The sequence below is a fragment of the Elaeis guineensis genome, chromosome 4, assembly GCF_000442705.2.
Source record: "Elaeis guineensis isolate ETL-2024a chromosome 4, EG11, whole genome shotgun sequence".
Taxonomy (NCBI): domain Eukaryota; kingdom Viridiplantae; phylum Streptophyta; class Magnoliopsida; order Arecales; family Arecaceae; genus Elaeis; species Elaeis guineensis.
Window position 1 is genome coordinate 2349820 of NC_025996.2, and position 25000 is coordinate 2374819.

Below are 25000 nucleotides of genomic sequence, written 5' to 3' on the forward strand. Positions count from 1 at the left end.
TAGCGATTGTTAATAAATTGACAGGGATATGGCAATTGTTTAATTGCCTATGTTTACAATTTCCCCCATATATATGTTTAATAGGTATTCAATTATGCAGGTGTCAAAGGATATTAAGTATGCTGATAAGCAACCTATCGTTCCATGGGGACCTAGGTATTCTTTTCTTTATGTGTAACATTAGGAAAATTTCTTATTTACTCATTCCGAGTGTTAAAGAGGTAGATAAGTTATTTAAATGCTATGGTCTCATTCTGATTATTTCATCTATGTCCGTTCTACACCGATGATATTTGCTGCATAATGAACTAATTTATAAATTAATAATTAGTTGCAATTCATTGGTTGACCTGCTAAGTTGTAAAAATGATTGATGAATACAAATCTTGATGATTTATTCTTTTGTAGGAGTTCTGCTCATAATTTTTTTGTTTGTAATGTAGATTATGCTAAAGAGAGATATATGGAGCAGATAGATTTGGTCTTTCATTTTCTTCCAGAGAATTCGCTCAAATATTCCCCACTGTTAATTGCATATTAGCAAATATTTCTCTGGAATCCTGGCTATCATTCTTTCAGAATTCTAAATCTCTTGATTTCAGCTTGTATCTTGCACTCTGGTTAATGAACCAATTCACATGCTTCATTAACCCATACTGCTCCACAAAGAATGCCTATGGTTAAAAAGGTAATCCCCGAACTAATCATATGATCTCCGGCAATCCAAAAGCTGACTCAATTGATATTCATAATAATTTCGAAATGAAAAAAAGAAGTGCTTTTAAAAATACTTCTTTTTTCATTCAACTATTTAATCTCACCAAAGAAAAAAGATCCAATTAAGAAATTATTGCTTTTACAAAAAGAATTGATGTTGTTTCGAAATGTAATGACTAGAAGAGTAATTGATAATAACGATGTGCATAAAAGAGTCTGAAACATGAGAGGCATTTTCTAGATGCGAGCTGCAATCATGATAATCATGATTAGAATTAAGAGTTAGGGAAGTTATTACCTTAGTCAATAATAAGTTGCAAATAAGATGTTTTATGTAATGCATCTTTCTCAGCATATGGAATGACCATCTCAAATGCTAGCTTTATTTCTGGAGGATCTGAAAATTGCTCCTGTCATTCTTTAGTGCAACCAAATTGAAGTCTTGGCACAAAGATAAGCCAATTTAAAAACTGATTAATGGGCATTTTGTTTTAGTCATTGTTCTTCCCTATAAATCTGGCTATTCCATAGTGATCGTTCTATTCAATTTATAATGAGTTGGATTGATTAGACATTTCGATTTTTAAAACTGTGATGTCTTTGTCTAGATTTGCAATGCACACAGGATATTTCTTGAATCCCCTAGCAGTTTAAAGTTATTCATATGTAATATATCTTGAAATAAAGTTACTACATTTTTCTTTCCTCTCTCTAAAAGCTAAAACTAATAATTATGATGATTGACAAAACAAAGAAATCTTCATACAAAAAAAATGAACAAAACCTATATATATGTGAAATGGAACACTTAATAAAGTTGTTTGAGTGTGCTAAAATGCTGAATTGCTTGATATGAACTCTAATAGGTTTAGAAAGTTAGTGTTCTCTTATTTCGTTGGATCAGAAGAGTTCTATTGTTGTTGTCATCATTCTTGACATTACTTCAATAATGTGTACATGCTTCCCTTACAAATCAGAATTCTGGGCATTATGGCAGTCACATGATAAACATGATATCAATGAAGATGTTGAGCTTGATGTGTGAAAAAAGGTATGAACATAGTATCAAGTTACATTCAGAGAGCCCTCAGTGGAAATGAAGTAGCAGAGAACCAATGAAGAGGTTCTAGTTTTGCTACTACAGAAAATAAAGATGGTACTTGGGACCTGGCTCTTTGGTTTTGAGCAGTTTGGGAGGAGAGAGCTGGATGTCTAGATGGCAGAAAAAGATTTAAAGATCCTGTTTATGTTGGAACTATGTTTTCGATAGAAATAGTTGACTACAAAGTATACACTATTCTTAAAGCTAGGTAAACTGGTTTGGATGAAACCCTTGAGTTTACAATTATCATAGTCATAGTCTTACTGTAGGTTCTACATCCTAACTTTCTTATCATAAACTACCATCAAGCGGGCATGTGCAATGCACATTTGGAGGGAAAAGAGAAGAGAATGTGATAAAGTTCAATCTGTTTAGAAGTCGAATAAAGAATCCAATCTATATGGGAGTCAAAGAGATGGAGTCTATTCCATTTCAGAGTTTTATGAAAGGGGTCGATTTGGTTGGAAAACAAGGGGAAAAAGCATATGTGAGTTAGAAAGTTAGTGGGATCATTATCATAATTTTTAGGATAGGTAGGAGGTTATTTTTGCTATAAAATCGACAGTCGGAATCAAGAAAGAATATTTCCTGATTTCAGAACTGTCACACACACACACACACATATAGTTTGCTCAAGCATAGGAGAAGTTTCAAGAACCAGTCAACTCTATACTTCATATTGGTGATTACATCTTTCTTTTTAATGCTCTCTCAGCAGAAAGAAACTTCTTCATTTTTCTCTCGCTCTATGTCACTATTTTTTTTTTTTTTAATTTCTTTGATAACCTTAAGGCTTGGATAATTTATTTTCTCCTTATGAGCATCCATAGAACAATGAAGCTAAGCAACAGGGCTAAGAGTTGTTGTATCTTATAGTCACAAGTACTAACAATATATGTAGACATGTCTGTGTATATACTGGCAACTGGGCACATGCAATGCACGTTGAATTGAAGTGAGAAGTGAAAGCGCTAGAGTCCAATATATTTAGCGGTCCAGTCTGTTTGGTAGCAATTTTATTGGAAAAGGAGAGAGAGTGCTTGTCATGGGAGGGAAATTAGAAGGATAATTAATGTATTCTGTAAGGTAAACAATAGGGGTATTCTTGGAATAAATAGTAGATGGAATCAAGAAGGAATATTCCCTGCTTTCAAAACTGTCACGTTTATGTATGGTATATACTAATACAATGTGTGATTATCTTCTTCCAAAGAGATTGCAAGGAGTAATTTAATCTATTATGATTACTAGTTTTTATACATGGTGGCATTCTTGCAATCTGAAAAATTCATGTTCTGGGTATTAGTGGTCTATTGTACTCCTACATGCTTATGCTTTTAGTTTTGTTAGTTCTCCTAAGAAAATTGAAGTTGCCCCCTTTTATGCCTGAACAGTTTTATACATATATTATTGGTATCATTGGTATGCAGGTATTCCAGGTCTAGTGTAAAAGACATGCGCATAAATATGGCAATATCTGCAGTATTTGTAAGATTTTCTGAATTTGTAAAAATAGGATTTTCTAGTTATATATTGTTTTAATTTTTTTTTTTCCTGGGATAAGATTGATAATTGTATAATAATTGGATGTTATTGTTCATTGGCTTTTCACTGATGTTTTTACTCATAAAGATGAGGGGTTAGCAGTTATTACTGTTTCATTTCATCATTGGCCTGTGCGAGATCAATACCAGCACCTAGGACTGGGTTGCATGACACACTTTGTCCCTGCAAAAAATACATAAATATGTTTCCTCTTTTGTGGTCAATTTTGCAAGATTTGCAGATTGAGAGCTGATGTGAAATTAAAATATCAAATAACAGCCTACAACTGCTATCTATCATATATAAGTTATAACACACTTCTATATAATATATTTAATTTTTGTTCGAGTGAATGTGAATCCTTTTCTTTGTTTTTGGCAATCTAAATTCTTTCTCGCCATGGCTGATTTTCCATTTTGCATTATAATCAAATTTCAGCAGTTGCATCAATCATGCTAGCAGTTGAAAAAAATGATTCAGGAATCTTCAGTCAGATGAAGAAAACTACTATGTTTTACAGTGGAAAATATGTTTACGATTTTATATCATGTCTTTGTCATATGTTTTTTATTGCTATTTGTTCCATCATGCCTTCAAAACACTTGTATGGATGTACATAGACAACTTTTTGGTTCTATTTAGTTACATTTATTCAGCATCATTGGACATAGATTGCTTTGTAGTACCATTGAGTTTATTTTACTGGGCATTGCTTTTGGACAGCTGCCAGAGAAAAGAGTACTCTTTTCTCAATTTTGTCATTATCAGGGGATAATCAAATAATTTCATGCAATTACTTCTTGACACATCTCTATTTTTGTTACACTTTCTTGTCCTTTTGAAACCTATATCTACCAATGCTACCTGTAGAAATCTGACTAACTGAGTTATATTTTACCCTGCAACTCCATTGAATCTGGTTCTTTTTGGGTCTAATATAATAAGTTCAACCTGTTCTTGGGAAGCTTAGTAGTGGGCATCATGTCATGTTCTTCGATTTCAACCATGAACCAGCTACCAATTCGTCATTTACTGCATGTCAATTGCTATTGTGATCATGTTTATCTTCGGTGATACAGTTTAATGTTGCTTTGTTTCTAACTTTTATGTATTAAAGTGAGTTTGCAGTATAAATCCTTTTACTTCTTTCACATGATGGGATCAAGACTTCATCTTTTACCATGAAATTCAACTGGCACTTCATCAATAGTTCATCTAATGGTCTGCAGATGAAGACATTGATAAATATAACTTCATGTGAATGACCAAGCAGCTGTAGAACCTAAAATATTTTTCATCTATAGATAATGATTTTAGGTTTCATTTTTTTTTTTTAATTGGTAGAATATGTTTGTAGATCATTTTTCTCATTTGATATGAGCAAAATCTGGTACATATCTGTTAACTAACAATTTATTCTTCTCTATGCATTCTGCAGACGGTTTGGATTTTTATCAAACGCAGTGCTGAATGGAAGCCTCTGCAGTTTCTAGCTTTCATTTTTTTCTACCGAATATTTGAGAAATTGAAATCTTTTGAGCCAGCAGTATCTCCAACTTTTACTGTGAGTGATACAAAACCAGTAATGTGGGACCTGTTAGAGCTTTGATTTGTTTTTGATGAGTCATTTGTCAATATACATTAGGTCGAGGATGTCCCTGTTAAGGACTTTTGGTTTTGTCCATCATAAGCTGTTGATTGATACACATTAGACTGAGATTCACAAGATTGAAGAACTTATCATATATGGATTACTGTCAATTGGTTAAACAAATTTGTCCCCCTGATTTGCCAGTATATGCAGTATAAGTTTATATAACAACAGTTATTTGTTGGTTAGTACTAAAACTTTTACTTTCTTTTTTATATGCACCTAGAAAATAGAAAGCTTATGGTTATACAATCAAGCTAATTGTAATTGAATTTACCAGCATAAATGGCTCTATGCTGCAGGAGGATGGTGAGGATGAAGGTAGGGCATTACGTATGGGAAAGCGACTACTTCGGTCTCTTTCACTGGTTTTTGGGTGTATAGCTGTTTCATCTTTGGTATGTGAATGACAAATATTTTTGTTGCTTTTTTTGTATATTGATGCTTAATTACATTCCAAGAAAAGTAAATTCACACTCATTGGTTTTCCTTTTTCTAGTTTGGTTTTCATTCATCTTATTTGATTTGATCCACTGATGGTGGTGCAGGGTTATACTGGCCTACTTAACCTGATCGAGTTTCTAGGTCATTACATTCCTGTCTTTCTTTACAATAACCAGGTAATTGCTTGAGGGCCTGTTTTGTATCACTATTGTCTGTGATTTAGGTTCTCTATGAATCTGTGAAATACCACATGAAGATTGATGTTGGAGATATAATTTCCACAAAACTTCTGCTATTCATTGCTTTTATTTCACTTTTTTGAAAGCAATAAATCATTGCCACCAAAAGAGCTAAAGACTTTACAAACAAATTTAGAAAAACAAAGTGGTATTGTCTTACATGTTATGTGGTCTAGTTGATTTTCTTCTTGGGTTTTTAAAAAACAGAAACTGAAAACAAAGCAATATCAAACAGGGCCTAGATATTTCTTTTTATTGCATATATGCACATAGTTTTACCAGATCAAATATGCCTGATTTATACAAGCTACCAGGATTAGGCCTGTCTATGGATTGGATCAGGTTGTGCTCCAAATTCAGACAAGAATATGATATGATATGCGGGATGCTATCTACTTAATCATCATAAGTGGACAGATAGATAGACATTGCACAAGTGCATGCACACACTGCTTACGCATGCAGATGCAAACATTTTTAGAAAAGCGATGGATGGATCAGTGCATGGATTTCTAGAGGGGTAAAAGAATTGATGATTTCGATAGTAAGGAGTGGTAGAGGGAAAGTGATGGATTGGACTTAAGAAGATGAAGATAATGGGATGTTTTATCAATTTGAGTTTCCCATATCTTATGATACAGCAATAACAAGTCTAAGCAAGATAATTAATTTGTCTTCCAATATTGGATAATATGTGTATCTGTAGATTATTTGTCCTAAAAATAGATGAAAGGATGGCAAGTAGAGATCCTGAGGTAATGCTAGGAGATGCTTAGCCACAGACCTTTGTCTTGCAAAAATGCATGTGTTCACTAGCATCAGGAAGAGAAGAATATTTAATATAAGAGACAAAATTAAGGTGGCAAAATTCTCATGGAAAAGTTATACCGTCTGAAAGGTGAATTTTTGTGAAAGGGATGTGAAACCTGCAAATTCTTATTAGGTAAAAATTGATAGTTGGACTAGATGGTAGAAACTGCATTGTCGAAGGCTCAAGGCACCATGGATTCTTGGAGCCTAAGCACAACGCATAATGCACAATGCAAGGTCTGTGCCTGGATGAAGTGAGGCACAAAAATATTAGCATACATATATAATAATGAATGAATGAGCATAGGCACATCTAATAATGAATTATCAATTTATAAGCATAAATACAAATAGAAGAAGCAAAGACATGGCATGAGAAATATCAAAATGTCGAATATAATAAGATAATAAGCTAGTATGAAATAACTATTATGGTACTACTACCAAGTATGAACTATCGTACTGCATAAAGTGATTAAACCATGAGCTAGTGTTCAGTGATGAAATATCAATTCTCCGAGCTTAAAAATCAAGACATGAAAGCAAGCATATGAGTTCGGTGGTCCAAAATACAACTAAAAGGAGACCAAGGTATCTATCATGAAATCTGATTGGAGACTCTTTAAGTCATCATAGAAGTCCTAAACCCTAACGATCATTATCATGATTATTATCAAGTGTAAGTAATCATATACATAGTATATGATCCTCAATATGCAGAACTTCATGCTTAATTCTGCTATATTCATATGCATTTAGTGCTCGTATAACTCAGCTGCCCTGATGGTGTTTTGTTTGGCTCAACAGGAGCTGTTTGTTACGATAGCAACATCCATCTTGCTCTACATCATGGCATCATACTACCGATGATAGCTATTGTCAGGTGTTCTGCAGGCCATTGAAGCTTAGCATGTTGTCAAAATTGAGAGCTATTCTTAGTCCCATGTCTGTTCTTATGTATAGAAAAAGGCACCTTCCCTAGGTGGCTGCCTGTTTTTTGAGTTTAGGCTGTACTCTTATATGCTGTAGCTGAGTTTGATCTCATTCGGATGCGCTTGTTTGGCCTTTCCTTGCGTGGAAATATTGTGGTTTAGTGTTGGAGTGGCTATTTCTGTAGCCGGCAAACTCTGCAGCACTAATCTTTTGATGACAGGTGATGTCTTGTCGGTAATTCTTGCATGCGTAAGTGATCATAAAACCCCTCGCAATAATTGTGCAAGCTGCGGTTATCATGAAGCTGTCATGGAACTTGTCTTCATCGAGCTTCATGCTACTGGGGAAGAGCAAAAAGCGAATCCAACAACAGCCAGAAAGTTAGGAGTGGCAATCGGATCAGGTTGGATTATAAATAGGTCGGATCATAGACGAATCGGATTCAAAATTGATCAATTCGAACTTGATTTGTTTATTAAATGGATCAAAAATTCAAATCTGAATTCGATCTATTTATTAAATAGATAATTTGAATCGATCCGTTTAATTTGTTTATTAAATAAATTAAATTAGATTAAATAGATTAAATAAATTGAGTTAAATGGGTCAGAAACAGATTAAATAAATTTTAAACAGGTTTTAAATGGATTAAACAGGTTAAACCGATCAAGTTAAATAGATTAAAAATAGGTTAAACAGATTAAATGGGTTATCTGATTCAATTCGATCTGAATATTAAATAGGTTAAACAAGTCAAATATCTAAAATTTTCATATTCGATTCATTTATTAAATAAATTAAATGAATCGATTTATTTACGATTTGAATCTATTTAGTTTAAATCTAAATTTGTTTACGATAGATCTAATATGGATTGGATTGGTAGATCGGATCATATTTTATTAATTTTATAAAAAATAATAAAATTTATTTATGAATCCTGTCATTCTAAAACCTCACAACAAACATCTATACCTTTTTAAGCTTCTTGTCATTTGCTTCCTGTTAGCCCTTGAGTTGTCATAAAATTATGTTCATGTCTGGATGAGTATTTACCTTGTATGATTAGAGGCAGTAGATCATTCCATTCTCAAATAGATTGGCCCTGCTGTGGAGGAATGTGATATGTCAGTCCTGTTGGACGTTGAGGAATGTTGGTTGTCTCTGGCTTCGGCTGTGCCCGAGAGGGGAGGGGATACGCACTTTTCCTTTTATCGAACATTCACTTTGTGGAATAGGAGCTTTCATGATTACGTTCAGAGGAGGTTGCTACGTTGGACAACCTTCCCTTCTCCTCTCTCATTCTATTTTTTATACAAAAAAAAAAAAAAAAAAATGTTGGTGGTCTGTTTCATATTTAAGTCTGGGTAGAAGGTGAAACAGAAGAGTTAGGATTCGATCTGAATGTGAGATGGGTGAAAGCTGTGTTGAAGGATTAAAAGAGAACTTGTGGCAGCATTAGAGAAGTAGGGTTGTCCATGATAGGAGCGAATTAGGTGGACACCAAATAACCAGAACGCAGGATTATGGCTATAGCAATCATTTACTTGAGGAAAAGTGATTTAGTAACGTACGAATTACCTGGTTCTTTTGCAATGCTTGCTTATTTGGTCCTCAAGCAGTATCTGACATGGAGAACTATAGGCTGGCTATTGAGACATGGAGTGGAATCTATTGTCCTAGGGGGGAATTTCTTAACATCCTGTATGTGATGGAGCCAGGCAGTGCCAAGTTCATACTGTTGTATGCCATTGACATGTCTGTTGGGCGGTATTGCATGGACGGTGTATGCTTGGCTGTATTGTGTGTAATAGAACACAGTTTCGTGCTCTTTGGCTGTTTACCTCGTATCATATGCCATTTGAGACACCGTTTGCCGAACATGAAATCATAGTAGCTGTGTCTCCTGCATCCCGCTTTGCATGGGGTCGGCCCCCATCCCTCGATGCTTTAAACGTGTCAGGCGACGAAGCGCAGCTGCGCCAACTTTCCCGCGACAAAAAGGAAAAACGCTATCCAAATAACAAGCCATGAATTTATTGTTGTTTCCCGTCGTAATAATTAATTTCTTTTCCTTGTCCCGTAAATATCAATTTTCCTCCTTCCTTCTGTTTGCGATTTTGTCAGAGCGCAGATACGGCTCCGTTTCGTTTCTGAGAAGAAGCATTCAAACTCGAATGCGTACAAGGGGGGCTTCCCGGATCCATACCTCCTCGTGAGTGCATCCGTTACTTCCTTCTTCTTCTTCTTCTTCTTGTTTAAATCGAGGTGAAAGAAATGATGACTCGCTCGGAATTCGGATTCATCAGGTTCGGATCTGATCGTCATTGGAGAATTGATGATAGGCCTTGGCATAGGGGAGGCGCATCATCATCATTATCGTCATCCTTGTGATCATCCTCATCATCATTGTCCTCATGATCCATGGAGACGGGGTTGCCGGACTCTCTGCCCGCTTGCCTGATGCTTTTCTGGTGGGCCCCACCCAAGAGCTCTCTCAGATGGAATGGCCGATCTACCTAATTATGGGAATCCTGATCGTGATCTCGAGCAGGTCTCTCCGTCTCCGTGCACACTTTGAATTGTTTGTTTTCTTTGGTGGATGTTTGCATCTTTCTAGTCTGTGATTCGCGGATTTGGCAATCAAATGCGTGATGGTATTGACAATGATCATTGCAAGTTGGCTGACAATGATGATGTCCATGTGGTAACTCCATGCCGCATGTGGGTACCAGAGCCAATGCGGGGTCTGTTATGGACCAAAAGAAAAATAGGTTATGGACCAAGAGAGGAATTAATGAACGTTATGTGCTGAATGCTGACCTTCAAAGTTAAAATAAAAGCAAGTATGGACCAAGAAACCGGTATCCATGAAAATTGTGTGCTCTTGTATGACACATGCACAATTAATATAGAAGGTACTAGTCATGTATGAGCAGTATTAATGGGCTTGTATTGCAGTACATTGGTGCAGTAAACTATGGTTCAAGCTGATATTCATGACACAAGTGCATGTTCTTATGATTTGTGTTTTCATCCACTGTACCATCCAAGCTCGTAGATTACTTCTTAATATATCATATATTTGAAGTCGTAGGATTTACCATCAAAGTATCTTACCTAATTTATGTTATTTATTACATGTGAACATTTTGCATGAGTTGCATACATTCTTAAGGCTTTTTTACTTCCAAGCAGCACTTACCTTTTGTATGCCTTAGAAACTAATTTTTGTTGAAATGAAATTGTCATCTTTGAATGTTAAAAGAATATCTGCTGTATATAGACTAAACCAAAAGTAGTGCGGTTGCAAGTTGGCTTGCATGTTAGCTTTCTAATAATAATGATGATGAGATGGAGGCAAAGTTGGCAAATTTATTCATAGTTGAATCAAGGTTCGCCATCTCGATACCAGACCCCATACTGATGAAATCCCACTATAGTGTCGGTATGCACTACAGTACGGTACGGCTATATTGGTACGAGATGGTATAATACCAGTATGGTATGGTGTGTCCCATATCACCCGATATGGGGCAGTACGAAGAACATTGGTTGAAATATTAAAACTGTGGTGTCGTTTAGATGCTTACAGTCAAGTTATTTTTTCCAATATAACTATGTACAGGTTGGTCTGTGGTTTCATCAGCTGGCTTTAATGAAGCGTTGTGGCAAAATGTCAAGCTATGGAATGATGTAGGTTTTTTGTTAGGTGTGGTGCTTCATGAATTGCTGAACTCACCAACTTCTGCTAGATGTTCTCTCTTTCTTTATCCCTTTCTAACATAACATGTAGAATGAGTGGAGTATTATATAATGGAGAGGTTTCATTAGTATTTCAAGTTCAAACACACTATGACCTCCCCTCACAACCTTGCTTTGTGTCTAGCCATATTCTTCTGAAAAGTTATATTGATGTTCTCTATCGCACTCATGCATGATCACCAGCATATTTTCCATTTTTTTATTTTTCTTGGGAAGCTTTGCATGCGCCTTTTTGTAAACTTGAACTTGTTTATCTTGTTGGCACCAAATGGTTTGCTCATCTTTTTGTAATTGTTAGAAGTCAATTGTCATGGTTTATGGATGATTTTGATCTTCAATTCTTACTCTATTTTTCTTTATTTTGAAGGCCCTTATTGCTTTAAAGAAAGGTAGCCAATTAATCAAGTATAGTCGGAAAGGAAAGCCCAAAGTTCGTCAATTCAGACTATCCAGTGTGAGTAATAATTTTCTTCAGGGTTTTAGAGTAATATGATTTAAGTGGTCATGCCTTTTCAAATATATGGCATATATTCCAGTTTTCCTTTTTTAAAAAATTGGGACTATGAAGATCACCTCTATATTATTTTATTTTATTTTTTACTTTCTTGGTTTTAATCTAGTCGCTAGATAACCCCTTGAATAGATGGTGTGGTAAACATGTGCAGTTGATTTACTGGAACTTGATCCATTGCCTTAAATGCTCTCGATAAATTCATATTTTGAAATCGAGTTTTCTTTAAGTTTTTAGATGTGCCATAACATATATCTTTTCTGTTATTCTGTGTATCTGGTCTTCAACATTATAGTTAGTCTTCTCTTCATCTTTCCCACTTACACTCACCATGAAAATGAGCATACCTTATGAGCACGTGTCGCACTAATGAGATATGTAATTTCCACATTTCTCTAGTTATGATGGTATCAAAGCTTTAGTGGTTTGGGACCTTTACATGAGAGCTTCTGGTTATTGCTGCAGGAGGTTGGTGATGCATTTCAGCAATCATTGAATTGAAAAATCATACCTTCTCTCCTTGTTGTGACCTTTCTGGACCTCGGTTCTTTACCAAATGGCTTGCAAAAAACTTGGAGCTTCACTATTCCTATGAACTTTGACAGCCTCCCCCATCTTTTAGTTTAAAGAAGAGAAGTAGCTGTAGAGAAAAAAAGGAAACTCTTTATGAAAGAGAAAAATAAGGATTCAAGGTGTTTCTCACATTTCTTATTATTTTGGAGTGAAGAAAAACTTCTAGAGATCGACCAAGTCTCAAGTTACATCTTCCTTGCATCTTATTGATGATCCTACATACATATCTCTTAGTTCAAGACAGGATGAGGTTCAACTTTACAATGACATTAGGTCAGCATGCCAACTAGGTTACAATCAAATTAGGTCTGCATATATACTAGATTAATTATAGGGGTGACAATCAGGTCAGATCTGATGCAAGATAGATCAAAAATCTATCCACCCAAACCTGACCTGTTTATTTATGGTTAAAAAATCCAGACCCGATCCTGACCATTTTACTAAACAGGTAGTCTAACACGATCTACAATAGGTTCAAATGAGTTGAATAGGTTAAATAGTTAAGGATTCCTATCCCTAATTAAGAAATTGACTTACAGAATGTCGAAGAGCACAATTAAGAGAATCTTGGATTGGAATACCAAACTTGTTGATTGGAAATTTATTGCTGAATGTTTCAAAAATCATTTCAGTACACCTTTGTATTCCTTACACCGATTATTTTGAGTGGTTGGTTCATAAGGGATATTACTAAATCACATGAATGTCTAACTCAAAATATAGATCCCAAGATATATATATATATATATCAAAGAAAGTATCTATGATTTTGTTTGAAAAACTGCTTTGGGTAAATAATGATTCAGTTGATCCTTAGGAGGCATGGTGGAAAGACAAGGTTATAGCATTCTGCATCTTTGTTCACAAATTTACTACAAAACTTTTGGCATACAGATTGTCACAGTAGAATTTACATTTGTGAATCTTGTGAACTGCTTCAGAAGTTCTAGCTAAATAAAGGATACTGTTGATGGTACTAGTTTGTTTGACTCCGATGTTGGAAAGGCTTGTGGATCAAAAATTATGTGCATGGAGCTTTCTCATTCTTCTACTTTGGCAAAGACTTCCCAATGACAAGTGGACTCAATGGACAAAAACCTCCATTAAATTTAATGTACCAATAGAGTTCCTGGTGAAAGAAAAGTTTATTGCTTCCTGGTGGGTCTCAGCCAGGCTATCCACTTTGCTTGTATCTTTTCACTATTATAATGGAAGACCTCTCTTGTCTTTTTAAGTTTTTTCATCTCAAGGAAGATATACTCTATAGTTGACCCTTGTACTATGGACTTGGCACAGCCTAAATCACTTTATCTTTTCTTGATCAATAATGCAAACATTTTAGTGTTTTATCCTGTAGAATATTTATTATGGTCATTAGGGTTAGTTTGATCTTCTGTCCACTTATGGTTAGATGCCCTAATAGAATAAATAGAATGGTGATGCACAGGGCCAGTCCTGATATTTTTTAAATCTAGGGCCAAATGAAAAAAAGGGGCCTTCTCTATTAAAAATTAACATATTTTAAACATTAATTATCATTGAAAAAATGGGGCCTTCTCTTCTTTTTCTGTTTTCTTTTCTTCTCTTTTTTCTTCTTTTTTTTCTTTTCTTTTTTTCTTCCTCTTCTTCTTCTTCCATGGTAAAACTGAGGACTCGCATCCTCTTTTTTCTTTAATGGAATAGGAAATTCTTTGTCCCCTCGTTCCTGAGACAAGGGATATCCTCCTCCCTGGCCAATGCCGCCCACAACTGAAGTGGCGGTACCCGACGATGACAAACCAGAGGCTCCGATAACCAGTGGCGGCTCAACGGCACCGGAAAGATCAAAAAAAAAGAAAAAAATAGGAAAACTTGCTCGATTGAGATTTCAAGGATTTTTCTGACAATAAATCGGCAAAAACTCAAGCTTAAAAATCCATAGCAGATTGAAGGAGGAGGATTGAAAAGATTTATCTGACTTTTTGATGAAATTTTGATTTGATTTTTGGTACCCAAAGCAAGGAAGAACCATCAATGAATAGAGAGAAATCAAGGGATTTTTGATAATAATTTTGTGAGGAAAATTTTAGAAGATTAAGGCCTTTAAGTTAAGATGAGATCCAAAGCTTTCCTCCGACGTCACGGTACCGCAATCACCGCAGGAATTCTAAGGCTCTATCGAAAGCAAGCGAGAGAGAAGGTCAGGGGATCAAAAAGATGATTGGGATCATTTATTCGAGAATCAGAAAGACATTTGGCTTACGAAAAAAAAAAGACGTTTGGGATCATTTATTTGGTAATCAAAAAAATTAGGGCCTGGGCCGGTCATCCAGTTCGACCCGCCCCAGGGCCGGCCCTGGTGATGCATGGCTAGGCTTGCAGTGGCACTTCTTGGAGCTATGACTTATGCTTGTATACTGCTATCGTAGGCTTGTAGCTACAATATAGTATTAGATCAATGAAGTTTTACTTAACTGCAAATATTGCATGTCTATTTTCTACTAGAACATCTTTTTTTTTTCTATTATTTTAGCAAATCTATTAATAATTAAGATTTGTTGCACCGGTCAGTACCGTTGCTATACTGTATTGGTATATGGTATGGAGGGTATAATAATATTAGGTACACTGAACTAGCCTGGTACTAGTCATACCAATACTGTAATAGTATGGCAGTGGTATGGGTTCCGATTTTGAGATGATGAACCTTGATTAATATATTGTAATGATCTCTAGGATTGTGAACACCATTCGCCGAACCATCCTGAACTACGTGGTTTCGAATGTTCCAAACCATATCAGCGGCAAACTGGGATGGTTCGGATGGATAAATCGAAACACCCGACGAAAGAGAGGGAAAAAGAGGAAGGGAGAGAGAGAGGAGGGGAGGAAAAGATGGGACGACATCGCTGGAGGCCGACAGTAGCCCGCCAAGATCGTTGGAAGGCCGCGAAGGCCTCTGCAACTCGGTGTCACTTGATAGGGCATTTAAACAAGAGAAAAAGAGAGAGAGGGAGAGCGTCAGTATCGGAGGGATGTGCAGCCAGTGGAGAGGCCATCAGAGGATGCCGGATGATCGTCAATGGCCATCGGACGATCGTCGATGGCCGTGGATGGCGTAATCGATACCTACAGTGCCACGAGCATGAAATAGGGGCGTGCCCCTATTTCATGAGATTTTTTTTTTTAAATCGGGATTATGTTGAAGCCAGCAATGGGTTTGCCGGCTTCACTTAATATATTTTTTTTTCAAAAATCGGGATTATGTTGAAGCCAGCAATGGGTTTGCCAACTTTAATCCCATTTCCAGCTTCAACATAATCTTTATTTTTTAAAAAAAAAAAAATTGAAGTAAAGTCGACAAATCCGTTGCTAGCTTCAACGTAATCCCCATTTTTTTTTAAAAAAAATACCTCCATAAAATAGGGGCATGCCCCTATTTGACACCCGCGGCTCCATGGGTGTCGACTATGCCGTTCGGTGGCCACAGCGGCCAACCGGTGGCCCTCTGGCAGCTTTCCCTCCCTCCTTTTCCTTCTTTCCTCCCCTCTCTTTCTATCTCTCTCTCTTTTCCTCCTCCCCAGTTTTCTTCTTCTCCTCTATTTCGGTTTGCGTTGGTCCAGTCCAATATAGATCCATACCAGCTTATACCACCCGCTGGCCAGCATAGATACTGGTTCCGGTTCCGGCTTCCTTGATTATGAAAGTAATAAGATCTATTGTGAGTAATAGATGAGATGCAAGCCTCCTTGAGGAAGGATCCCTTTTTCCCCCTGATCTTTTCTTTAACACTGCCTTCTGCCCCTGATATCCTGAAAATTTCATAACTTTGATATCAACCAGTATGTTCAACATTGCACCCATCCTTTTTTTATTGGGATCTAAAGGCACAAAGAAGCTTGGTGGTTGTTGTGAGGTGAATGGATAATATTATCCCAGTTACAGATTGTGATGCTTATGTAGGTGTAGCATGGTGGTCAAGTCTCTCTCCATATTAACAGCATACAAGATTCAGACATCTTCTCTAGGAATTCTCAAACTTTTGATTCCTTTTCTAGAGCCAGCAATGCATTTAGATTGTGAAATTTGTCAACAGGATAAGCATCATAGTCTATTATCACGTCCTCATGTTGCAAGAAGTTTTTCTGTCCCTTTAGATTATTGAGTTCAAGCATTGAGGATTGGCTAGTTTTCAGCATCATTAATTTTTTTTTTTTTATTGTTGTTGGTCTTTGCTGATATTTATTCTAGGATGTCTCGTTAATATTTAAAGAAACAGGAAAAAGTATGACATCATGTTTACAATTTCTGGGAATATAGTTTCTCTGCATGTAAAAAATGATTCCTCAGGGTGAGCTCTGTTTATTCTTTTCTTGAGTACTTTATGAGAAATTAACATGAATAGCCATGAAAGTAACTTTGCTGTACCATATGCGTTGTTTGCATCGTCCCAATGCTAGGTTTTCTTAAGCTGTAACATGATACAATTGCTACAAATTTGTTTGGAATCTTCCAAAATTATTTTCCATCTCACACGATGTTCGAGATTTCGATGCTCTTATCATGATTAAAAAGCTATTAGCAGAAATACCACTTCAGAATTATTTCTCTAGAATTTAAATTGCAAGTAGAATTAGTGCGCATGTGTTTAGATTCCATTAAGGAGTCGATGTTAATTGGCTTTCTTGATACCATCACAGGATGGAACAACACTGATTTGGTTTTCGCATAAAAAGGAAAAGAGCGTTAAGTTAGCTTCCGTCTTGAAAATCATTCCCGGACAGAGAACTGTAAGTTGCAGCATGTCAAGAACTGGATGATATTTTTATTTTGGATTTATTTCTGAAACAATGCAGTCAAATCTGCATAATGCAATAATTCTAAGTTCAAGTTACAGTTATAGATGGAAGTTTATTCCTTGATTTTCTTTTCTATAGGCCGTTTTCAAGAGATTTGCACGCCCCGAGAAAGATTATTTGTCATTTTCTCTTATTTACAAGAATGGTGAACGGTCCCTAGATTTGGTTAGTCAAAAGAATTTTGTCCTTTTAAATGATATCTGTTAATTATTTCTCATGAAACTGAAATCCATGTTTGAATTATGTTTACTTTTAGATTTTCCTTGTGTACAGATTTGCAAAGACCAAGCTGAAGTTGAGCTCTGGTTTACAGGCCTCCAAGCTTTGATCTCTAGAGGCCAACACAGACGTACTAGGACTGATGTACCTGGTGATTCATTTTCATTTTCTGATGTATGTTCCTTAAGTATTAGCTGCATCTAATCCATTTTGCAGTCATATAATTCGTAGTGTTTTGTTTTGGTGGTAAATTTTCATTTCAAATAATGACTGGTTGTACTAATTAGACCCTAGATCTTTTGTTTATGTCTGGAGTGTAATTTGATAATTTGGAGTTTCCTTAAGTTATTACTTCGAATAATATTAGACATCAAAAATATATGATGAGCTCTCTGTTTCTGCCAGCAAGAAAATCCATAATCTTGCTATGTTATCCTTTTTCTAAGCTATGCAACATGGTTCTTCAAATGCAGATTGCGCATTGCTATTTTGAATTCATAGTAACTAATGGATATTGTAGCCTTACGGTTATAAAGGGTTATAATAACCTTCAAACAACCCTTTTATTTGCTGCAAGGTTCAAAATATTATGCATTGTGCTTTGATCACCCCACATGCAAATTAAAACCATACACTGCAGTACTGCACAACAAGTTTTGACAGTGTTCAAACCATGGAAACCTAGACACTTAGTATAATTCTAGGATTTATAATCAAGTATTTGCTATTCTTTCTCTTAATGCCTTGCAAGTATATTTTGTCATCTTGGACATATTAAGCTTGATTTATGATGCGAAGGAAAATGAGTTCTAGCTTAATCATCAATTCATTATAGTGCTACAAAATAAGGGGCATTGATAACTTGATATCTTTTTAATATGTAACAGTGTTTTGTAAATTTCCATTTTGCCTTTTTATCTTCAATGTAAACTTTTTGGTGGTTTTTCAGTTCTATGTATTCTTATGAAGTTGTGTTATGCATATTTATAGAGTTATTCGCTATTAAGTTATTACATTTTTTGCCTGAATTCTGAAAGATTAGTTTGGATGTGCTTTTCAAAGCACATCTATTTGACCAAACCTAATAACTCAAGAAATAAAAGTTTTTAAATTATATCTTTACTATTTACAAAGAATCTTTCCTTGCCAATTTATAATTTATTGCCATAGCTGGCATTGTATGATGCAGTCTGTTTAAGACTGACCAACATGAATATGAAGCATGGCATATTCTTGGATTTATCTGACAGCTTTCCTTTGAAGCTTGTCTTTTTCTCCCACATGCAGCGAACATGCTTCATGTATATTCTAGGTGATTAATTTGGAATTTACAATGTGCAAACAGCTATATTTTGGGGATTTTCTTATCAGCTTTTTAAATTGTGTGGGATGCATATTAAAACTTTGTTTTCTTCTCAACTTGCTCATAGCCATAAACTTTTAAACCAAACACTTAAGTACTCCTGATCTCACTTACCATTGATTATATTGTCTTATTTTTATGCTGAATTGGCCACGACTTGGACATTTTTATTATTAATATATTTTGATCGTGCAAGAAAAAATACCTGTATCTTATATGTGCATGTATTTGTATCTGTGTGCATATTTGTGGGAAAGCTATTACCTGCTTTCGTTTTGTTTATAACCTCGTATGTGTTGGCTATTAACTTATTAAGGTTTGAAATTGCACTCATCTTATTGTTCATAAATAAGTTCATGTATCTTTTATTCTTAGGATGGAGGAGATTCTGTTCGGAATGCGCATCCTTTTGGTGCAACAGTAGAGGTTTCTTCCTGTAGTTTTGACACAAGTTCTTGCACTTTTGCGCCTTATTTTAATTCAGCAAGATCAGATGTGGGATCAGACGGTGCAAAAATGCATATAAGAACAAATACGGCAGATGGTTGTCGACTTAGTATTTCCAGTGCACCAAGTTGCTCCAGTCAAGGTTCTGGACCAGATGATATTGAATCCTTAGGTGATGTTTATGTCTGGGGAGAAATATGGAGTGATGGGACCTTATCAGATGGGCGTACAAGTTCCTTCTGTCAAAGAACAGATGTCTTACTTCCAAAACCTTTAGAGTCGAACGTTGTTTTGGACGTTCATCAGATTGCTTGCGGTTTCAGACATGCTGCTCTTGTTACAAGGCAAGGGGAGGTATTTACTTGGGGTGAGGAATTTGGTGGACGGCTGGGACATGGAACTGACACAGATGTGAGTCGACCTCGTTTAGTTGAAACTTTGGCAGTGTCAAATGTGGACTATGTTGCATGCGGTGAGTTCCATACTTGTGCTATATCTACTTCTGGTGACTTGTTTGCATGGGGGGATGGAGCCTATAATGCTGGACTTCTTGGCCAAGGCAGCGATGTCAGCCACTGGATTCCTAAAAGAGTTTCTGGCCCTCTAGAAGGACTTCAAGTCTTGTCTGTTGCATGCGGCACATGGCATTCAGCACTGGTTACTTCGAATGGAAAATTATTTACATTTGGTGATGGAACATTTGGTGTTTTGGGCCATGGTGATCGAAAAAGTGTTGCATACCCTAAGGAAGTTGAATCTTTGAGTGGATTGAAAACTGTCAAGGTTGCATGTGGAATATGGCATACTGCAGCCCTTGTCGAGGTAATGGGACAGACGGGTGTAAATGCTATTTCTAGAAAGCTATTTACCTGGGGTGATGGAGATAAAAATCGTTTGGGTCATGGCGACAAAGAGGCACGGTTGATCCCCACCTGCGTCTCATCACTTATTGACTACAACTTCCATCAGCTAGCCTGCGGACATACTGTTACTGTTGGCCTCACCACATCTGGACGTGTTTTCACAATGGGTGGTACCAATTATGGCCAGCTGGGAAATCTGCAGTCTGATGGAAAACTGCCTTGCTTGGTGCAAGGTAGATTGGTTGGTGAGTTGGTTGAAGAGATTTCATGCGGAGCCTATCATGTTGCTGTGCTGACTTCACGAAGTGAAGTGTATACATGGGGAAGAGGTGCTAATGGAAGATTGGGACACGGAGATGTTGAAGATCAGAAAACTCCTACTCTTGTTGAAGCACTGAAAGATAGGCATGTGAAAAGTATTTCTTGTGGTTCAAATTTCACAGCATGCATTTGCATTCACAAATGGGTATCTGGTGCAGATCAGTCTATCTGCTCGGGGTGTCGACAAGCATTTGGGTTTACTAGAAAGAGACACAATTGTTATAATTGTGGCCTGGTACATTGCCATGCTTGTAGTTCCAAGAAAGTGCTGAAAGCTGCACTGGCACCAACACCAGGCAAACCTCATCGAGTATGTGATTCATGCTATTCGAAGCTCAAAGCATCAGAAGCAAGTAATTCATCTGCATTAGGAAGAGGAATGTAATTCCCCGTGGCTCCGTTGACGGTAGGGAGAGGCTAGACAGGGGAGAAGTCAGAACTTCAAAGATTCTCTTGTCACCAACTACAGAACCTGTTAGATCTGTTGAAGTTAAATCAGTCAAGAATGAAATGAAGTCAGACACTCCTTTCTAACCCGAGCTTCCCAAGTTCAACCCCTGTCACAACTGAAAGATATTTCTTTTCCTAGCACTCTGAGTGCACTTCAGACTGCTTTGAGACCAATTGCTGCATCAACACCAACACCTACCGGCAATGCCATACCCTCATCTCCGTACTCGCGGAAGCCAAGTCCTCCCATTCTGCAACTTCATTATTCTCTAAAAGTATTATTGATAGCCTAAAAAGGACTAATGAACTATTGAACCAGGAAGTCTTAAAGTTGCAAGCACAGGTATGCATTAAATTGTTTCATTATTAATTTTTTATTCTGTGCCGTGTTGCCATTCTTTCCCTTGTTAAATGATAAGAGACTTTGATCAATACATGCCCGTTTTGTAGGTTGATAATTTCAAACATAAATGTGAAATTCAAGATGCAGCACTGCAGAAATCAGAAAAAAAGGCTAAAGGAGCTAATTCTCTGGCTGCAGAAGAGTCTGCCAAGTGTAATGCTGCAATGGAGTTTATTGACTCTCTTCAAGTGCAGGTATCCTGCATTTCATTTTGTCAAGCTAACTGCTTTGTTCTGGTTTCTGATGATCTTTTTTAAGATACCAAGAACTTATTATTTTTCTTACTTACAAATTCATGTTCTAGAATATAAGATATTTTTTATGTCCTACTATTTATACACCTCTATCCGAGGTCTTAAATCCAATACATGGGACTGTCCCCATTTTTTCTGTGGAATGGGATGGGCTGTCATCCTACCCTGTCATGAACTTGGAACAGAGGATGCTCTAGGATGCACCGATCAGGATTTTGGGACTATGACAAGATAGTTCTATCTCGACACATGAGACAGTACCCCATCCTGGTATCCCATGGGATGTCCTACTGGATTTGAAACAATGCTTTTATCTTTAATAATTTTCGGATTATATATTTAAAAAATGTGATTATTACAGTCTGAAAATTTAGAAGCATAATTGATACGGATCCTATTATTGCATAATTGATACAGATCTTATTGTGATCATTGTCCACTATCTTCTTTCTTTAATTTTTATTCCAGAACCATTGTCATGTTTATTCTTACTGTTTGGGCACATTGAAGGGATTTATTGGAGTACATAGCAAAGTTCCATCTGGGAAAATTTAGTTCAAGTGTAAGCCACGTGGAAACAAACAACTCCAGGATATAAATACGTGCACTTGGTGGCATACCGAATGTGATTGAATATTGAGTCCAGGTCAGTTCCTGGTGATAAGCCATAAACTTGGGTCTGAATGTTCTGGAAATAATATTAGAAGTGACAATATGAAAAATAGAATACGATAAAAAATAACGCTTATTCCAGTTTTTTGATGACATATCTAGCAAGTAGCGAGTCTAGATTTTTATTTCCATATTACAAGTCTGGCATCATTAACAAAAGAAGGTTAAAGAAAAGAAAAGTAGGTTGAGAATTAAAGCACATGTACATCTGACATGCGTGCTTTGGTTTATGAATAAAGCAAAAGAATAGTTTAAATTTTCTACTTTTAGAATTATTACCTTTCATATGATTATATATTTCTTTGAATAAAACTGAAGAATAGGCTTGCTACCATAAAATAAGGCACAGAATTAGGAACTAAACACCATTAGAACTGCTCCTGATTTACCACATGATTGAAGCAAAATGCCAGAGGAATTTTACATGTTAATTAAACAATCAATTTTGCACACGCCTTTTGAAACTCAGACCCAGTAGAGTGATTTTCTGAGAGCCTACATATTGTATGGAAATGAGAGTACATGCTTTTATGTATTCCTTTCGAGTTTAAGGCACTAATACAGATGGAACCAGTATAAACTGCTCTAGACTGGCCGGTAGAGCTGGTTCACTTCCTGGTACAACCAATTTCTGTCGTATCAATCTCTCCCTACATTTACTGGCTGCTGGTCTACACATGCCCCATAAAACCACCCTTCAGCCTACTGACATGCCCTCTCTCCCTTGCTCGAACGTAGAAGCTTAATTTATAACTCAATTGTAGATTGGAATGCCAAATATAACTTGATTAGCATTCATGTTTGTGTGAATTTTAGTATTTCAAGTTCTCTCATTTCTCATCTCGGGAACATCGAACAAGGGGGAAAATGTTTGACTCTAACCTGTTTCTGGCCTCCTCTGCAACTACTTCTGGTAATCTTGGTGTAGATCCAGTAAAATATGAAGCATTTTAACCAGAAAACGTTTGCAAAGGAATATGAAGTAGGATGTCTAGATCATACTTTGGTAATGTTAAACTCTTGTTGCTCTTTCTACTACACAATCAGCACTAGAAATGTAAAATGAGTCGGTTTATGTGAGATATTTGAATCTAACTAGCCTTGTAGGAGTCAACTCTGGACTCATTATGGTTCAAAGCCACCTCTGAGAAAATGTCAAGGAATTAGAATTCAAACCCGCTTCCATATCCAGATTCTGATACCCAGTAAGAAAGCATCTCACAAGACAGGTATGGGGTTCACCTAAGGATTTATTCAGACCTTTATTTTTGGGTCCTGAGAATATAACCTTCATCCACAATACTTTCACTCCAGTCACTTTCAAATTTGTCTGGGAAATGCTATTCGTGGGCTAATTCTCTCTTTATCTTAAACAAATGAAGCAACACCGAACAACCTGAGGGTTCCTTATATTCTTTATGCTTGAGAAGAACCGGCTTCTGCTATTATGTCGCTTGCTTATCTGCTTCTTTTACTATGAAGCTGAAGGAAATGGCAGGAAAACTGCCTCCTGAGGTTGAAGACAAATTTCAAGCCTTACAAATTGAAGCAGAATCATTGCTAAAAAGTAACAGAAGCCGTGGGTCTCAATTTTCCGCATCCTCGGCAATGGATTATTCAGAACATGATCGATCAAACCTTGCCAATGAAGGAGTTGTTGATGTCCATGACCCAAAGATGGAAAATCACGGGGATGAATTAGAACTACTACAAAATCCTACTGAAGGCAATGCTCCACATAGATTAGCTGTTACCAGGGAGGCTACACTTTCCCACGGTGTTGAGACAAGCTCAAGATCATCTGGTAATTCTCCACCGAGGTACGGTAGCCATGGAGAGGTACAACTGACTGAGCAATTCGAGCCTGGTGTTTATGTGACTCTTGTTCAGCTCCCAGATGGTACGAAAGTTTTCAAGCAGGTCCGGTTCAGGTATACTCCTCCTCAAACGCAATTAACCCACATTCAAAGGTGACGGAGACAGATGCCTCCTCACTTCTCTTTTAGCGAACATGTATTCTATTTTGCAATCATCTATTCAAATATTCTCTATTTATCCGGCATATGAAAATTTAAAAATTATTTATCCATATTCGGAATATAGTTTCTAAATATATTTTAATCGCAATTTATGTGCATCGGATAAGTATACCTAAAAAGTTCTGCTCATTTGTTACTGTTGGAGCAGCAAACGAAGATTTGCTGAGCAGCAGGCTGAGGAGTGGTGGAAGGAAAATCAAGAGAGGGTGTTCAAAAAATATAATTATTCAGCTCATACTTCTTCCTCACAGTCTATGAGTGCACAACCTGCTGCGGAGGAACGGGTCACATCATCTGAGGCCTAGATTTGCTGCAATCTTAAACGACAATACCATTGATGAGGAGAGTCACCGAGTCCAATTTCTAGAAGAAAGACTTTCTTTTCATAGGGTGAAGTTGATGGCTTTTTCTTCTTAGTCTATAATAATTTGTCGAATAGGCGGGCAATGAAATGAATTATATAATCCAGAAAAAAGCTAGCCGTGTAATTGTCAATCTTCTGTTCTTAATTCCATTGTATTTTCCTCTTCTTCCTCCATTTTTTTTATTTGCTATTGTTCTTGCCTCCATGTACAGAAAATACTGATCACTTGTGCTTGTGAACCGAAGAGTGCCTTGAATTCAATTATCTCGCGACTCCAAGGTGGAATTCTTTCTAATTATTGGTTCCCCACAGCTGATTAGGGTCCGTGGTTCTCTACCTTTTGGCTTTAATCTTTTGCATTATAATCTTTTTTTTATTTTTGGCTTCTGTTCTGCAAATAGTGCATTTATATTGAAAATGCTACATGGATCCAAGCAACTAAAAATAATGTCTACAATCTTAGTTGTCTAATTG

The 25000-nt window shown here is 36.6% G+C and overlaps 2 protein-coding genes across 2 annotated transcripts in view; both read left to right on the plus strand.

Moving 5' to 3' along the window:
* The window catches only part of LOC105035684 (protein CHLOROPLAST J-LIKE DOMAIN 1, chloroplastic), a 13805-nt gene extending 6126 nt beyond the window's left edge, over positions 1-7679 (plus strand). Inside the window, exons 5-10 of the mRNA XM_010911331.4 lie at positions 101-156; positions 3250-3307; positions 4803-4928; positions 5318-5413; positions 5564-5635; positions 7316-7679. Coding sequence (XP_010909633.1) covers positions 101-156; positions 3250-3307; positions 4803-4928; positions 5318-5413; positions 5564-5635; positions 7316-7378 — 471 coding nt within the window. The 3' untranslated portion in view covers positions 7379-7679. The remainder of the gene's footprint in view (positions 1-100; positions 157-3249; positions 3308-4802; positions 4929-5317; positions 5414-5563; positions 5636-7315) is intronic.
* A 1014-nt stretch (positions 7680-8693) lies between these two features.
* On the plus strand, positions 8694-24790 carry LOC105035685 (PH, RCC1 and FYVE domains-containing protein 1). The gene is given in 13 exon segments (XM_010911333.3): positions 8694-9656; positions 9751-9995; positions 11574-11660; positions 16973-17062; positions 17210-17296; positions 17405-17524; positions 19089-20724; positions 20727-20863; positions 20866-21042; positions 21045-21137; positions 21245-21391; positions 23606-24054; positions 24311-24790. Coding segments are annotated over 12 exon segments (3228 nt in total). The 5' UTR covers positions 8694-9656; positions 9751-9947; the 3' UTR covers positions 24468-24790.
* Positions 24791-25000: the final 210 nt, after the last annotated feature.